At 37.0% G+C, this 18,904-nt stretch overlaps 1 protein-coding gene across 21 annotated transcripts in view; it reads left to right on the forward strand.

The window, feature by feature from the left end:
* Positions 1-18,904, forward strand: part of sls (sallimus) — an 854,140-nt gene that overhangs the window by 317,365 nt on the left and 517,871 nt on the right. For all 21 annotated transcript variants that reach the window (XM_083122061.1, XM_083122066.1, XM_083122070.1 and 18 more), the window contains 9 exons: positions 594-774; positions 2,404-2,624; positions 5,261-5,545; positions 6,722-6,899; positions 8,672-8,892; positions 10,259-10,484; positions 11,786-11,983; positions 13,101-13,301; positions 15,908-16,065. In XM_083122061.1, coding sequence (XP_082978187.1) covers positions 594-774; positions 2,404-2,624; positions 5,261-5,545; positions 6,722-6,899; positions 8,672-8,892; positions 10,259-10,484; positions 11,786-11,983; positions 13,101-13,301; positions 15,908-16,065 — 1,869 coding nt within the window. The remainder of the gene's footprint in view (positions 1-593; positions 775-2,403; positions 2,625-5,260; positions 5,546-6,721; positions 6,900-8,671; positions 8,893-10,258; positions 10,485-11,785; positions 11,984-13,100; positions 13,302-15,907; positions 16,066-18,904) is intronic.

Below are 18,904 nucleotides of genomic sequence, written 5' to 3' on the forward strand. Positions count from 1 at the left end.
TCATTTTCTGATCTTCCTTACAACTTCAATATTCACACATCTTTCGGAGGATAATAAAACACATTTTTTTCACTAATTACAATCGAAAGTATCCTTATTTGTGTTACTAAAAGTTATGTTTGTTTTTCATTTGAGTCGCACTGCCATCTAGTGTACACTGTAGGAAATACAAGGTTTGGTGGTCAGTGCACACACAAATTCAGATTAAACAAAACACTCCGATCTGACGCTTGTGGCGCTCATGGTGGTGATCATCCAAACTAAAGCGTATTCAGTGGAATGTTTTTTGTAACATTGATGCAACGTTATCACAACGTTGTTCCCCTACATACAACATTCATCATAAATACAACATTCATATAACGTTGTGGTAACGTTAGTCTGTTGACTGGCTGTGCGGGAGGGGTGGGGAGGACAAGCGGCAACAGACCCCCTCTGTGGGTGCTCTTCATAGTGAATATCAAGTGGGCAAGTACGTGGCTCTACAAATATACCATTGAAGTGTTGCCAATTCAAGAAATGTGGTGTTTATTTACACAACATATGCAATTTTGAAGTGTAACGAAACTGATATATTTTTTCCTGTTTTGTAGGTGATTTGGTATCATGATGACAGGCCTGTTAAGGAATCTTCTGACTTCCAGCTGCTGTTTCAAGGTGATCGCTGTTCTCTGATCATTCAAGAAGCATACTTGGAAGATGCAGGTCGTTACAAGGTCATAGCCATCAACTCAGCTGGGGAGGCTTCCAGTCAGTGCAGTTTAACTGTTCAGTGTAAGTATGTCATGCTGTTGTTGTAGTAACTTTCATTGATTGAGCTGGGTTGTATGTGGCAGTACTTGGTTGCTGTCAAATTTTGTGTTTTTTGTGTGACCAGGCAGAAAATCTGAATGTTCGCAGGCATCCTGTAAAATATAGGAACATTCTGATGGACATCGATGCTTATTTTCTAAATTAGCCAACTTTTCCATAAATATATTATTTATTAAAACGAGGTCAAATCACAACACATTCCTTGTTATATTGTCTGATTGTTCGGACCAACCTTTGTCATCCTTCAGCGATGGAAGTAAAAAAAAGGTTGTTCAGGGGTTGAGACATAGTTAAAATAGTTAAAGAGTATAAAAACTTGCTACCCTGATCATAGTTAATCCATTTTAACTATTTTTTTCTTGCATTCGTAAAGAAGGGCCAAGGTTGGTTCAAAAATCGGAGAATAAACAAGGCATGTATGTGATTTAATCTAGTTTTTAATATGTTGTTGATACTTGGCATGAAATGTCAACATTTATTTATCGAAACATTATTATAGTTTATTTGTAAGTGCAGAACGAAGAATAAAATCAAAATGCAGCACTAAGATAAGTACATTGGTGTCCCTAACCGACATAACTTCATTGGTATCCCTAACCAAACAACAACACATATGTTAAAAGTACATTACAAATGGACAAATAAAGTTACAAATACATCTGTGAACACCACAGCAGCTGTATAAGACCTAATTAGCTGCAATGTCATTCATTATATTTGCTAATAAACCTATTCAATAATTCATGATGGTTGCGGTAAACGCGGTTTAAAATTACTTACGTGAAATTTAGAAAATTTCGCACTTCCGCATTGCACTATTTAATGGTTCAATCCTATTAATTTCGAAGATCCACTGTCTTCATTCACAAAAGGGTACGGCGTTTGAAGCTGAGATGGTTTTATAGGATTTAACCATTAAATTGTGTCATGCGGAAGTGCGAAATTTTCTAAATTTTACGTAAGTAACTATTCAATAATGTTTTCTTCCTGTGTGTCTCAAACAATATTAATGTTAATATGGTTTTGGATACTAAAGATTAGATAAAATTAAATCTATACATACTGTAGTTTAGTCACGACCATTGTTGAATTTATAAGACTATATTGGTGGGCATTCCACTTTTTAATTACTCAACTTTCAGCCCATTGCACAAGTATCTTTCTCAAGAGCTATAAACAAAATGTAGATCTTTCAGGTTATTGTGAAATGTGTTGAAATCTTGTGCAATTCAGAAGTTGAGTCACTACAAAAACATTTTCATTGTTTTACTTCCAGTTAATTATCATCGTAATCAGTGGTGCTGCCAGGGAAATGGGGTTAATGTATCAATTTTCCTAAAAAGTCAAATGTAGGAAAAAGGTGGCAAAATATAGAACTGACTGCTAAAAAAGGCATAACCTTCAACTTGCAGTCATATTCCTTTAAAACTCTGTGGCATGTCATTTGTATTTATTATAACATTTAACAATTATATTTTTAAAACCTTACAGTATTCGCTTTTGTCATAGATTTTAGTGTAGAAATGAAAATTCAAAATGCAAAGCAAATATGCATTACACATTTACAAACCATGCACATTTCCTTTCCAGGCCTTGGTCCTTCGGAAACAGAGAAGTATACTACAAGGGAGGAGATCATCACCGTGACCCAGGAGGTGGGAATGGCTCCAAAGTTCAGCAAGCTCCTTACAGACATTCTGGCGTGTGAGGGAGAGAAAGTAACATTTGAGTGCATTGTCAGTGGGGATCCCAGACCAACAATAAAATGGTTCCTGAATAATCAGGAACTCTCTTCGTCAGAAAGAATCCAGGTAGATATACACAAATATTTCCATAATGAGTTTATAACTAAATGCACAATTCTTTCATTTGATTGTTACATTTTCAGGAAAGGGCAGATTAATTATTGCTCTGTTGCTATCATTCGATGTAGGCATATTCTTGTGTCAGTATCATTACCAGTAATTTCCCAATTTAGTATTTTAATTAATATTGTACAATTTAGAAAGTAGCATTCTGTTGCTTTATTATTTTTATTTTAATGTCCACTCTATGCACAGCTATATTAATTGGGACTAGACCTACAGTTCAAAGTCAGATCCAAACCACTATGTGCCTCTACTGGGTGTCGAACCTGGATCCCTTGATTACAAGACTATGACATTGGCCCTAATTCTGTTATGTGGAAAGGAACAATTATGTACTATGGTTTTGTCAAGTAAATTTCTAAATATGTATGCAGATGAATGAATCGTGTAGAATTTTATATCAGTCCATCACTAACATTGTTTGCTATTTTCACCAATAAACAATAAATAACAATAATGTTTTTCCTATGTTTGGTATGTGATGAGCAGGGAACGGAACTTTAGTTAAATAAATGTTTTTTTCTGCGATAAGATAGAGACCCTCGTTTTTGCCAAAATTCTGATCATAGCCTTGTATGTCAACACAGCAAATTTTATTTTACATAAAAACACATATTTTACAGTTTTCCGTATGTAAATACATATTTTGCGAATTTTCATTTTAAATACATAAAATCGCTCATTGACTTCAGCTACCTCGAAATCCTCGAAGAAAAATGTTTATTCTCCCCACCTCTTTCATATCGAGAGTGTTAGGTTTGTTTTGTCTTTGAACACGCTCGCTGGCAGACTTCTGGCGCCTCGCCTACGAGTCTATTGGGGGGAAATATTAGCCCCACCACTGGATCTAACGCACAAGTGCTAATGTCTAAATGTACAGAATTTTTTGGGAAAAACCAAGGTTTTCAAACTTTGTGCCAAATTGCACTTGTTTTGGAAGGTGAAGTAGAGGAATACTTTGGAATACTTCAGCATTAGTGCCATTTCGTGCTTCAAATATGCAAGAATTGTTTCTTGTGGTGTGGAGCGACCTTTCTCGCAATATAAGATGCTTTTTAGAGATAATCGTCACAGATTTACAATGGAGAATTTGGAAGAGACTATAGTGATTCACTGCAACTCTTCCAAAAAATAGCTCGCTAATAGGTAAGCATTTAGAAACTGATTTCAAGTGTTTAAAATGCATGTAATATTTTGTTTTTGTTACCATTTTTTTTGCCACATATTTTCCTGTTTTTATCACATATTTTCAAGATTTATGACACATAAAAAATAAATATTTCTGAGTTTTTTAGCACATAAAGTTCCGTTCCCTAGTGATGAGTAAAGGCTGGATTTTAAAGGGAAAAGTTTTCCTCTAAAAAGGACAAAAAGAGGGGAAATTATTGCCAAAAAAGGTGGGGAGGGATTATAGTTTTTTGCACTCTACTAAAAATACTATTTTAAACGAAAGCACAATTTATACCATTCATATATAAAAAGGGATGCAGTAAATTTTATATGACGGTATTCCTTTTTATATATGAATGGTATATATTGTGCTTTCATTTAAAATAATATTTTTAGAGGAGTGCAAGAATAAACTAGAGTTCTTTTTGTAATTCCCTTTTTTTTGAAGGTATCGCCATTACACTGACACTCAATACTGTCGTTACTGTCACACAGTTAAGTTAATACTATTCTAAAAAACTTCAAAAGTAAAAGTCTAAATCTAGCAGATAAGTACACTTTCAACTCGACAGGTGTGCTGCTTACAATGTGTTTGTTGCTGCATAAGCACAGATCGCATTGTTTCAACAATCGCTGCAATGTGCTCCCAACACTCATGGAGGGAAGGGAAGGTAGAAGGCGGCTGTTCTTTCTTTCCTCTGAACTGCACCAAATAGACAATTGTTGAATGTTTTGTTCAGGGAAAAAACACCCGTGCAAAATATTTGATATCTTGTCAATGAAGGAACCAAGGGAGATGTTTTTTGAAAAGGGGAAAAAAAGGAATGTAGTCAATAATGGGACCGGAAAGGAAACTGTTTCAAAAAAGGGAAACAAGAGTATGTATGTTAAAACTGTAAATGTAAAACATGTTTTTTTTGAGGGGTGGTGGAAAGTGAGGGGGTGCAAGGTAGAGAATAGGGGGGGTTCAAAAGTCCCCCTTGCCCAGGTGAAAATTTTTATCTTGAGCCTTCTCTGATTAGAAATGTATAAGGTGGAAATCAATTAAAGATCTCTTCAATTTCAATGCCAGTGATGTTTCATGTTTTTGTTCTGTGCCTGTATAAAAATTGTATTTTCATTTGGGGAATTTTGTATTCAAAGTATGAAAGTAGTGCTCCTTACTTTATGAAAATGGAAAAAGTGTCCTTCATGAATGTGGTTAAAAAAACAACAGTTTGGGAAAATCCCCTGTAGTTCCTACCTGCAAGCACACACTGCAAACCCTGCAGGGCTTTTATCACTATGTCTGGTAGCAACAAGTTACAGGTTACAATAAGAAATGTCACGATAATAAAATTAATAGCAATTATCATGTTTATTGACTGGTACAGTATAATGTTTGACGTCATAATTTTTTCTTGTTACAGTTCATTCAAGATCCAAGTAACGCAGTGTCACTGACAATACCCGAAGTGTCTCCAGAGGATAAAGGAGTGTACACAGTGAAAGCAACCAATCCTTCAGGTGAAGCCAAGTGTTTTGCCAATCTCATTGTGAAATCTGTGCAGACGCCAGAAATAAAAAGGAAGATTTCGCCACCAGAGGAGAAGTTGACTCCACCAGAGTTCAAGGAGCTCTTTGGAGACAAGTGTGTGCTGGCAAAGGAACCTGCTCGCTTCGAGTGTGTTGTTACTGGAAAACCAATGCCTACGGTATGTAATGGAAAACTATTATTTCTAAGCTCAGTTTAGAATACTTTGTTCAGAGTTATGTTTTTTGACTTAAACTATTTACACTAAATTTCAAGAACAGGCAGAATTGATAAAATTAGTGTTAATTTGAAAGAAGAATATTGTAGACAGTTATTACTTTATTCAAAATGTATATCCTGGTTTGCATAGTTCAAGAAAAAACAATGTTGAAAAACCAACTTTCACAAATATTCAAAATAGGTTACAAGAATACAATGCTCATGTTGAAATGGGGAGTGATCAGTTTCTAATTATAATATGAATTAAATATTTTTTGAATACTGTATGTTATAATTACTAACATTTTATTCTAAGATTGTGGTAAAAACTGTGCACAGTGCTTCCCTTATGGATACATCAAGAGAATTTATAAAGTGCTTACAGTTTGGAGCTCCCCACCAAAGATTGTCTGAGTTTCAAAAACCATACATTTTATTTTTCAAGGCCCATCTATACTATGTCCTGGTTATCTCTGGAGCAAGTAAACTAAAACAAGTGTCTGCGCAAGTAGTGATGCGATATGCCTCTGCCAATGAACATGCGAGAGGGAACTGGATTGAGTGGAGGGGGGAAAGTGACCAGTTACCAGCCTTCACAGCAGCATGTACTGCTTCTCTCTGCCCACTCAATCCCCTCCTTATCTTTCGCTATGCATGTCTTTGCTCCAGAGATAGTTGGGACAGAGAATAGCATGTTTTTTGTAAGATTGTGCTGATCTCTACATGGCAAAGCGTAATCTTCATTGTAAGACTAAAATATTACTATACTACATTGCCATTTTTAAGTGTCCCTTTATCAGACATTTATTCCTAGAATAGATGTGTTCCCCCAAAATGTTTATATGTTTGTTAGAACCATAAACTACTAGAGAAAGTATCGATAATTACTTGAATATTACTGTGCTTTATTTTTGCAAATTAAAATATGTAATTTTATTTATCAATAGTAGGTTCCAGAAGAATAAATAAAACACAGTTTGTATGAATTTATAATTTCATTCCTATAATTATTAATGAATATTTGAAAAGTGAAACATTATTCTTGTTCCTAATATGCATTGCTTACCAATTGTAATGTTTATAGAAAAGCTTTGTGAGCTAGTCTGCAACAGTAACAATTGCACATTTGTTTTCTTAGGTACGATGGCTTCTGAATGATGCCGATGTTGCAACAAAACAATTCAACGTTGAAACAGTAGGAGACAGACACGTTCTCACAATACCAGAATCATCTGTAGAGCACACTGGAAGGATTACCTGCATAGCTGAGAATGAAGTAGGGAAGGCAACGTGTCTAGCTTCGCTGTTAGTTAAAGGTATGCACTTACTTAAAATTCTTTCAGTGTTAAACAGGATTATTCATATTTTAGCATGTAGATGTCTGCAATTAATATTTTTGACATTTTTATGCCTTAAGAAAGAGATACATCTGAAGTGCATAATATGCCTGTTACTATTGGAGACTGTAGGCATATATATCATTGTATTTTTCCAACAACATAGAGGGGAGAAATGGATTTTGTGATTAAATGATTATCTCTGTTAGATTGGTATGGTAAAATTTAAATGAAACACTTGTATATTAACCCTAGTGTATACTTGCTGTACAATAAACTTTCTTACCTGAAAGGAGGGGGGGGGGTGGACTAGGAGACCACATTTCTCATCACTGAAATTCAAGAAATCATTTTGTTATTGAAGTACTGCCTCCTTTGTTGTTTATATAGGTGCAGTTACAGAATAATTATAATAATAATTATTACAATTATTAATCTATTTTCTATACATATAAAAATGGATGTATGTGTGTGTGTATGTATGTTTGTTCCGGCATAACTCTCGAATGCCTGGAGCGATTTCAACCAAACTTGGTACACGTATCACTTGCAATCTCGAAAGAAATACTGTGGTGGTAGACACCCCTGGCACCCCTAGAGATGGGGTGGGAAGGGGGTGACATGTAAAAAAATAATTCGAAAACGACCGATATTGAATTCCACACAGACATACATCAGTGACTCAATGCAATCCCGCACAACAATGGTGTTTCTCGGGTTGTCTAACATTCAGGCTGATATGAGTTTGTGTTGCGAAAACGACCGATATTAGTGTGGAATCCATAGTTTACGGGGTCGCTAAGATGAATAGTGACGCACTCAATGCCGTTCAACTCCAAGTTCATCACCTATCGGCATGGGGGGTGAGAAATGATCTACATTAGTGACGAATCCATAGTTTTGGGAGTCGCTAAGCTAATTGGTGACATTCAGGATAAAATAAAATTAGTTACATATTACACTATAGTTAGAATTCATTATTTTCCTGTCTAATGGAAGATTGGGATAAATAAATTCCCGGGCAATGCCGGCCAATCAGGTAGTAAAAAATAAGAATCATTTTTTTTGTTTATGAACATGCTGGTATATAGTAATTACAAAATTACTATCATTAGCTACCAATTGTATAGTCGGAACACACATCCCAGAGTAAGGAGGTCCACTACATGATAGGCCCACCACATCAATGTTGTCTCCTATGTACATTATGTGTATGATTTTATGAACAAAAGTAATATGGAAATTCTGGGAACACAATGAGGAACAATATAATATTATTTAATTTTTTTTTATAAAAATATTGAGAGTTAAAAAATGAAAACCAGGAGGTGGTGGGCTAGACACCCTCCTCTCCCATCATGAGTGTTAAAAATTATAAATATTCCAAACCACTTTGAGTTATTACAATTGCCAGGTATCAATGAGATTTCGTAACAGTATCACTGTGGATATCAATATCGCTTCAATAGGACCTTCCCGATGGCATAGTGGTAATGTCGTTGCTTTGTAATCAAGGAATCCTGGATTTGATACCCAGTGATGGCACAAGTGGATTGGATCCCACTGTAAACTGTAGGTCCAGTCCCGATTAGCCTTCCTGTGGATAAAGTGGACTTAAAACCCACACCCAATATTGGTTCAAAGTGGTATCAGCTGGTCCATACTATAAATAACTTTGAAAAGATAAAAATATATTAGTACAAATTGCAAGGTCATACCTCAGTGCGTAAAGGATATTTCTCTCTTCTCAGAGCCAGCCATCGACACAACTATGTCCATCAGTACATTTGAAGACATGCATTCGGAGCACAGGGTCGAGTCCTTCACTTCAAAGAGAGCAGTGTTCATGCAATCTAGTCAAGTAACGAAGATGTCTTCCTCGGGCTTTGAGGAACCACATGTGGAGAAACACAGCTTGTCAGAACAGTCGGAACGCATGTTCGAGAAGATCGGTGACAAACCAGCTAAAGAGGTAAGACCATTGTTGTTTGTTACAGTGATTGTAAGGAATGAATTATTAATATCATAATAATAGTACTTTTTACTTTAATTTCCGTGAGAGAAAGACTACAAGAAGTGACTAATGATTGTACACACAAACTTGTGAGCAATATTGTTGACAGCAAATACTTCCTTCCACTTTTTGTACACTCCTGTTCACATAAAGTGGCATTCTTTATAGGATTGAAGTTGAAGTATGTGCCCCACTATCTGAACAGGAGTATACAATGATGGACACTTCTGGGTTGAAACAGTTATATAGGCATGATCAATGAACAATTTTGTCTATAATTCATATTTAATGGTCCCTGGTTTGAATCCTGGCTTGGGCATTGGTATTTGAGAGTGTCCATTCATCAATTTCACCATATCACTCGTATACATCTTTGTGATTAGTCAAAAGTGGCAGAAAAGCGAAGTAAAATAAACCAAATCAATCAATTCATATTAAATGTCTTTAAAAAGTTTTTTGGTTTTAGATATTACTGATATGAATGTAAGGTGACAGGTAAGTTGGCTGTTCATCACACTCAAATAAATTATCATCATCATTATTATTATAAACATCAACATCATAAATATCGCCACCACTATAAACATCAACAATATCAACACAACAATACCACAATTAACAATTATGGAGGTAATTACATTATTAAAATAATTACCATTTAATCATGAAATATCTTTGATGCAATGTTGGTGCAGGTTTAATGACAGTTGCGCATTCTGCACAGATTTGTGGACTTGGCAAAAGTATCTGTTGACATATTACATACTCGATGAGGTACCTGGATTTAGGAAGATACCAGTATTGGTGATTAACTTTTGAACTTGAGATTTACATATACCAATACATTGATATTTATAATTGGTTCGTCCCTAGTTTTTAGACCTGTTATGTAGTCTTCTAATTTAAAAGTGGTAATATGGCATTCCAGTGTTGATGTGAGACCTTCACATACAAAATGCAATCTGATTAAAATATTAATCACACACTGATTTCATAGAATTATCAAGTACTTAGTGGTGTCCACTAACAAATTTTTTTTTAAAAAAAAATCTTGGGTGCCTCAAAGACATTAATGATATGTGTTACATGTGTGACACTTGAAAAATGAAGCAAAATTGGACTTCATTTGTTCATGAAGACCTCAAAGACAGATGCTAATAGATTTTGCTGGTGATGCATGCACATTTTATACATTCACATACATTTTAAACCTTAAAACATTGAACAACAATAATAAGTCAAATTGATTCATTTTGTTACTTTCATGGAATAGGACCACTTTCTGTGCAATTCCTCTAATGTTGAATGTTGATGTAAATTGCAGATTGAATCTCACAAGAAACAAGAGCTGCATCAGGTGAATGCAGAGACTCCTGTTGTCCGGCAGCAGGCTTCGGTCACAGTCTTCAAGGGAGGTGAGGACCAGGCAAAGAAGGCTCTGATGTCACCAAAACCGCAGCGGAAGTCCACTGCCCCACGGTTCATTGTTCCACTTCAGGGCAAGATTGTTGACCAAGGATCAGAGTTTGTGTTGGAGGGAATAATAGATGGTGAGTACTGGATAATCCTGCATAGTGGTTAATTTTCTCAATTTTATGCATATCTTGGGCTGGATCCTTGGTGAGAACCTCCACAAATTTTTTATGTTTACCCAGGATTCTGTAATGCATTGATAAGAAGATTGGGTGGTCATTTAATTTTAGATGTAAAGAAGATTGGGTGATCATTTAACTTTAGGCATCAAGAAGATTGGGTGATCATTTAATTTTAGATATCAGGAAGGTTGCATGATCATTTAATTTTAGAGATCAGGAAGGTTGGGAAATCATTTAATTTTAGACATCAGGAAGATTGGGTGGTCATTTAATTTTAGACACCAGGAAGATTGGGTAATCATTTAATTTTAGACATCAGGAAGATTGACCTGTTGACAATTTCATCGTGTGATTTAATAGAGTTAATCAAACCATATCCCTTTGTCATGCTTCAGGCTTCTCAATGTAATATGCATTATACAAAACTATGACCATAACAACTTCATAAAAAATCTTTGAAGCATGTTTTCATGTTACAACAAACTAACTAACATCAAAAAGTGTATTCATATGCTTGTAACAACCGTAAACTAAAAGAAGAATTAACTATTTAGTTGTTCAAATAAATTCAGTGTCTGCAGTCTGTCAGAAACAACTCAAAATTTCACACTGATACTTCATTAATGTAAAGTATGTTTAAGAAGTTAGAATTAATTGTTACTCTATTAACATTGACTGATAGTGGGTGCAGTTTCAGTATACTGATCTATTGATAACATAAGCAATAATTTTATTTATCCAAAGGTTCTATAGATTCAATATTACTCCTAATTGTCTGTTGCATTATTTAAAATTAAAACTGTAATTTTCATGTAAGTGTTCTTTATTTTGCAAAGGCAACATTTCATCTTTCAGAAAATATCAAGGTACACATTCATATAACTAGTCACTGTTTGAATCACAGTATTTAAAATATTGTTTATTTATTTTAAATATTCTAACATCAAAATATTGCTTATGTTTAATGTTAAGACAAACTACTACAAATAGTGTCTACAATAGGAATGCATTGGCATACATCTAGCATTTGTGTAAAATTATGTCATTTCCACTTTTTTTTTTAGAGGATGTCATTGAAACAAATGACATGGCGACTTCCTCAAACTAAATATTAATGATGACAAGAAACATTTTATACTAGCATCTCTTAATTCTGTAACTGCATCTAGAGTGCCACTGTTATCTGAACAGAAGTGTACTATTAAGGAACGTTATGTGGTAAGTTTTTATAACAATGCATTATGTGCAAATTCCAGGTTTCCCTGAGCCTAGCGTCACTTGGTTAAAGAATGGAGTGGAACTGCCACCGAAGGAGGGGCTTGAGACCAGCTTTAGTCTGAACAAACCGAGACTGGAAATCAAAAGTGTAACGGTGAAAGATGGTGGTCGATACACTTGCAAAGCAGTAAATCCTATGGGCACCGCCAGCAGTACAGCTGATTTGGTTGTTAAAAGTAAGTACAAATTCAATAATAATGTGAATTTGTGTTTCTATGTGGCAAAAGTTATGAATTATTCATAAATGTGTAAAATACCTTCTTAGTTCTACTGCCTGTATACTTTTTGCATTGTTAATTTCAGTAGCCATGCAGGAATTTTGTTTTAAAAATATTACTTCCTGTTTATTGTTAATAGGGTGTTAGATATATTGCTTTTGGAATTGCATTATGTATGTAATGCTAAAATGAAGAGAGTTGAAACTTACATGAAAATTAAATAAAACCTGTTGTGGTCTGGTTTGGATTATAATCTGATACAACCTTGAGATTCAGTGTCAGAACTCGCCAACTGAGCTACCAGACCAACTTCCGACTATTTTCTACAATTTAGACCTGTTTGTATGTTTTGCTCATTCCACGTTGACTGCAATCTGTGGCAAACATGTGATTGCCGTGACTTTAGTGGCGAAGGTCATTCAGTGCTGGTTCATAATCTCACTTCACGCAGTCTCATGTGTGAATCTTGGTATGGATGCTTCTTTGCAGGTATCCTGAATCACAATTCACACTCCTGTTCACTGATGAATTATTGGAAGATTTAGATGTGTCTGGGAGGGATGATTACATTTTTTGTAGACATTTGAGGGTGGGATCACCCTCTTAATCCACCCATGCCCAAACTTCCCTCATAATCTGCGCACAAGTCTTGACTATCCATTACAGTCTACTCTTACTATTCAATGTGTGATGTAAGATACATGTAACGATTCCTCTTGTATCAAATTAAGTTTTGGAACAATCTTGATCAGAAATTAAAACAGACTTGGCAAGGCAACAAGGTCTGTGGTGGTAGTTCAGAGCAAGGTAGCTCAACACAGCAAAAATGTGTAGCAAACAGAGCTATGGAGGTCTAGATTCCACTTTAAACTGTAGGTCCAGTCTCAATTAGTCAATCTGAGCATAAAGCTGGCTTGAAACAAAAAAATCAGGATTGGTTTAGTAGCTCAATATATGCCAGAGATCGTGATTTAAATCCTTGTCAAACCATCATATTTCTACAAATCTTCTGGAGTTTTATTTCCTATACATGTAATTTGATATGGATTAATTTTTTTACGTAATTATTTTCCAGAGACGCTGTTTCCACCTGTGTTCGGAAGGCGGCTGCAAGCACAGGTGGTGAATAAGGGTGACAGGGTGTTTATGGAAGTTGAAGTGACCGGGACACCAACTCCCGACATTGCATGGTTTAAGGACGGTGTGCAGTTAAGGCCTGAAAGTGGATTCCGGATTAAATCTGAAGGAAATTGCTCCACTTTCATCATAGACAAAGGTGAGAATAATAGCATAGAAATCTTTAGTAAGAAGTTAATGATGGGAGATTGTAAATTAATTTTTATTGTATCTCGTCTAAAGTCTAAGAGGCAGATCGTAGATAGAGTATGACAGCCTCTGGCTACTCGCTTGCTAAGGGAGAGGAATGTTGTAAGAGAAAGGGGGTAGCTCTGAAGAGCAACGTTGAAACTCAAACAGCATGAAATAACAACACAGGACATCTATTTAAAAACACCACACATGATTGAACAGGCAGGGTGAGGAAATACAAGGAATGTTCGTTTACCTGTAGATCTGCTGCAATCTCTTCTCTGCTGGTCCTCGTTTCGATGTGACCCTACTCTGTAATAAAATGGACGAGATAACAACTCCAGGCTCCAAACTCTCTGCCTTCGTAGACCAATATTCTAAATGATAAACTTTAACTTCCCGATCGTTCATTCGCTCCTTTTTCTAAACTTATGGCTACTATGGAGCTCTCTCGCGATAACTGGATTCGATGTAAACTGAGCGGAACTAGAAACGGAGTTCTTTTGTAACTACTTCATCTGACTGAAAACGGAAGACAACTAACTTAGTGATTTTCTCACGTGACCTATTTAAATAAAATTCGAACTATCGGCCGTTAATACAGTTGACTCGATCGCGTCCTTTGGCAACGGCAATTCTGAAGAAAAATGCTTATTTCCTGATTTGAAAATATGAAGTGTGCTGGCCTAATGCAATGTCAGCGGAGTTTTTCCAAGTTTGCTAAAGGTTGCTGGCATGATTAGCTTTTAAGAAGCTCTTTTCCAGTGCTTCAGTGGGACCCTTTTTATAACAAGATTAGATTATTTATGCTGCCCAGGTACTAGGTTCGACTTACGCCTGTGGCATGATATGATCTTGTGCTTTCTCTGTATGTTTGAAGAAAAATATTTCAACATAGCCAGGATGCTGTCTCATGAGGGGTAACACTTGAGTACACAGGATGTCAGTGACATACTGCTGTGCCACCAGAGTCCCCCGAACAACTACCATGGGTGATAGATACCCTATGGCTCCCCACACCATAATGCCAGGGGTAATGCCAATGCGTGTCTCCACAAAATTGGCAGGATGTGTCATCTACCCTCGACGCAGTTATACTCTCACACTGTGGTCAACTGTGGTAATGCAGAACTGACATTCACCGCTGAACATGATGGGATGCCACTTGTAACTGTCATCTGCAGTCCATGCCTCCCGGTTATGGCAACACTCCAAACACAGCCGTTTAATGCAGCTGTTTGTGTTCTGGTGTTAACGGCAGCCTTCGCATGGGACGGTGAACCTGTAGTCTGGCCAGTCTACGACCAATGGTGCAGTGATACGGGGTGTTTAGTGTGTTCTGTACCTGTGTCCGGATAGCAGATTCAGATGCAATGGGGTTGCGTAATGCTTGGCGCATAATACTGTGATCCTCTCTTGGTGTGGCCAGTTGACCGGAAACTTCACATGTGTAGGTTCCCTCACGTATCCATTGGTACCAAAGTCTGACCAGTGTGACATTTGAATGCCTGAGATGCCTGGAAATTGCGCGATTTGACCAACCAAACCTCAAGCAGACTTGCATTGCAGCCCCTTTCAAACTCTGATGCATCTACAAGGCATTTTCTGTGTTGATTACCTTCTCCCACGGTGTTGACAGACTGTCTGATGTTTCGCACATGCCTTGTGAACACTATCAGGCCTGATAATACTATCACACGGTGGCCCAACTAATGCACTTTGGTGGCTGTTGTAGACGTTACGTATCATTGCAAATCTAATCATTTACATACCCATCAAAGGTACACACGTGTTCAAAATGACGTCCAAATTGGACTATTCCTTCTGGGTGCTTAACTTTTTTTTGTCAATGAGTGTATATGCATAAATTGGGCACTTTGTTTGCACAGTACTAGTACAATGATAAAATAAAAACTAATGTAAAAGCATACAAAAAACAATTTTATCTGTAGGTTATGATTCTGTAGTGCACTTACTATAAACAATAAAATGCCATATAATGTATTCAATCTAACTTTATTTTTTTAAAAAAAATTAATTCCTGAAATTCTTCAGTTGAATGAAAAGTATATTCCAACAGTAATTACTTTACTGTATCTTTCAAAACAATGGTTCTCTCATTGAAACAAGAAAAGCAGGGAAATCTTGGAATGTAAAATCAGGGTTTGACCATGTATAGAATATAAAGTTAACAGCAAAAATTAAATATTCATATACATCCTAGAGGAGTTGGAAGGGGAGGGATGTTATTGCTGTTGATTTTTGTTGTTCAGCTGCCACTTTTCGTTAATCGCAATAGTGAGAATGAGTGATGATATAATGAAATCGATGGACACTCATGAAGAATAGCCATGCCTAGCCTGGGCCAGTATCATTGGCATTGTAACTTGCTGTGCTAACCACTCTGATACAGAAATCTGCAGGGGTGTTCTTGCTTCGAATAACATACTTCATTATTGCGTAACAAAATATCAAAACCTTAGACCGCATAATTATGTTGAGTGAAAGAGAGAGACTAAATAAAATAGTAAACACTGTACTTTCATATTGTACGTTGCCTGCTTCAAATTTCAGCTTCTTTTGAGCATTGTGGCAAATTCATGGTGAAAGCCACGAATCCTGCCGGGGAGGCTCAGAGCATCGCGGACTTTGTGGTGATGGAGCCCATGCCTGACACGTCCATAGAGGTGCAGAGGATTGTGCTGGAAGACCTAAAAGAGGAGAAAAAAGAGGTACATGTAGATATTTATTGGAGTGTTTACAAAGAAACATGTTTAATTTGGTGTACATCATCTGTTTTTATGCTTTATTATGTTTGTTCTCACTAATTCACTCATGACTCCACACATTTTTAGATCATACTGATGTGATGTGGGCAGTGAAAATGTATAGAAAAAAGTTTTGTGTTTCCATGTTGTGTTCTTGCAAGTGATTTTGACCATCTCTGTCCTAGAAGCAATGACTACGATAATGAAAGCAGTGGACCTTTGAAAGTTAGAAGAATGGCAACACAGATGCAAGAAACAAAGCTTTTGCCATATTTCTTGTGGTGTAAGACCGTGATAGCATCACAAGAAAGATGGCAAAATTGACCAATACTTAGATATTTCAGTGGTAAATGCAGGACTTTACAGTGTTATTTCTCTGAGCTGCTAGGTCAACTCTGGTTTCGCTTCCACTGTTTTGCCTGTGTTCATTGTTTCTATTAGTGCTACCACAATGGGATCTGTTGCATTTGAAACAGCAGAAGCAAAGAATCAGGCAAAACCAGAACCGGGTCAGTAGTTTGTATAGAAATAGCACTGTATGCCAGACCCCCAGGTTTGAGTCCCCATAGAATCACTTTTCACTGAAATTGCTAAGTCATACATCTCCTGTGTGTGCCACATTATAAGGTGATCAGTATTAATTAGAAATGTGTAGAGCCCTGAGCAACTTACTAAGACTTATTTTCTTTCACACATCCAGGAGGTATATGTGTTTAAAAGCTCAGCCATGAAATTAAGCGGGTGGCAGAAGTTCGAACTTTTGCCACGTTGGAGCACAAGCCTGTGTATTCAGAGGTTGAAGAGAATGAAAGATCTCATTGTAGAGTTGGTCTTTGTAATCCATGTGATAAAAACTGACAGTATTTGCTCGAAAGGTCGGAGATGACACAAAAATTCCCCAGAGAATGGTCAATCTGAAGCTTGAACTAGGCAATGCAGCCAGGTTGATGTTGCCACACAGTACATGGGAACCAGCAACTTTTGTCCAGCTCACACTTTGCTTTTCCCATATGTGGTACCAGCGCAATCCTGCCCAGCTGCCTATTTTCCTGGCCGTGCATTTAGGCGTAATTTATTGTTACCATAATGGCTAATAAAGCAATCAGAACTACACAGGAATTAAAGTTGTGGAAATTGACAGTGATTGACATAATTCACCATAAAGGCAGGGAGTTCCAACTTCAAGTTGTGGATAAAACAAAAATGTGTCATTTGGTTGCTAGTCATGCATTTCACTAGTTCACCACCATTCATCTACATTATGTTGATAACTCAAGAGCTAGATAATGCCCACGAGTACCCCAAGTACGAGGGAATATCAAAAAGTAATTGAGTAAATTTTTTACAGCCAAACGGAAATGTATTCCCAAAAACTGAAATATACATTTTGAAGGTTGAATATTACTCTACTTTTCCACATAACATCCATTCACATTTACACATTTGTCCCACCGTGACACCAATTTTTCGATGCCCATGCGGTAGAAAAGATTCGGCTGGATGCGTAACCAATGACACACAGCTTGTCACAACTTCGTGTCGTAGCTGAAGTGTTTGCTGGGAAGGTGTTCTTTAAGTGGGCAGAACAGGCGAGTGTCTGATGGGGCCAGGTCTGGACTGTATGCTGGATGCTTGAGAATTTCCCAATGCCAGGAATTGACTTCTTGCATCACTGATGCAGCCTCATGGGGATGAGCATTGTCATGGAGAATGACAGAGATTTTGTTTGACTTTTACGGCACAGAGCAGCTTGTAGATGATCCGGTGTATCACAATATGCCACAGCATTTACAGTTGCTCCTCTTATCCCAAAATCAGCAAGAATGACACCCTGGCTGTCCCCAGAAAATGGTAAGCAAAACCTTTCCTGCAGATGGGGTTGTCGTGAATTTTTGGGGTGGGGGCGAGTTTGTTTGTTTCCATACCATACTCTGTCACTTTCGTTCAGGGGTGTAATGAAAAACCCATGATTCATCCCCAGTAACAATACGATCGAGGAATGCATTTCCAGCCCTATGGTACTGGAGCAAATGCCAAGACTGTATCCCATACTGTGTACATATGCTGTGGTGTCAGCTGTCTGGCACTGTCTCACTGACACTTTGCAATACCCAAGTTCTTCTTTGATGATGGAGTATGCACTGCCATATGAAATGCCCACTGCATCCCCTGTTGTGTGGATTGTTGACCGCCGGTCCTCCTGAATCAATGCCTCCACAGCGTCAACATTGCTCTGTGTGGGGATGTGGGAGGCTGTCCAGAATGGGGTTCATCGAAGACATTTACATGCGCTGCATTGAACTTTGCACACCAGTTACAGATATTTGTGAATGTCATACACTGCACACAACTCATGAATCACACTCCCCAGCTCAACTGTGTCGAACATCTCACGCGTAGCTGCCATTTTGAAACAACTGCCTCTCTGCATGGCCGAGGTGCACACACCTGCCATCTCGTGGAAAGGTGGTGAAATACATGTACTTCCAAATGTATATTTCAGTTTTTGTGATTACATTTCAGTTTGGCTGTAAAAAATTTACTCAATTACTTTTTGATATCCCCTCGTAGTAAGTGGAAACATAAGTTTCGTTGCTGAGCTCTAGTACGTACTGCAACATTGATAGTTATGCATTTAGCAGCTTTTTACCTGAGCCAATCCTAGGAGAGTTGAAATTTAAAAGAAAGAACTAAACTAGAATTATCAAATACTCAAAATGTACAGTCAACAACTGATTAACAGAGATAGTGTTTTGTTTCTGTATTATTGCAAATTAATCTTAAAACTAATACAGGGATTAAA

This window comes from Lepisma saccharinum, chromosome 5 (genome assembly GCF_977018435.1).
Source record: "Lepisma saccharinum chromosome 5, izLepSacc3.1, whole genome shotgun sequence".
NCBI classification, from domain to species: Eukaryota; Metazoa; Arthropoda; class Insecta; order Zygentoma; family Lepismatidae; genus Lepisma; species Lepisma saccharinum.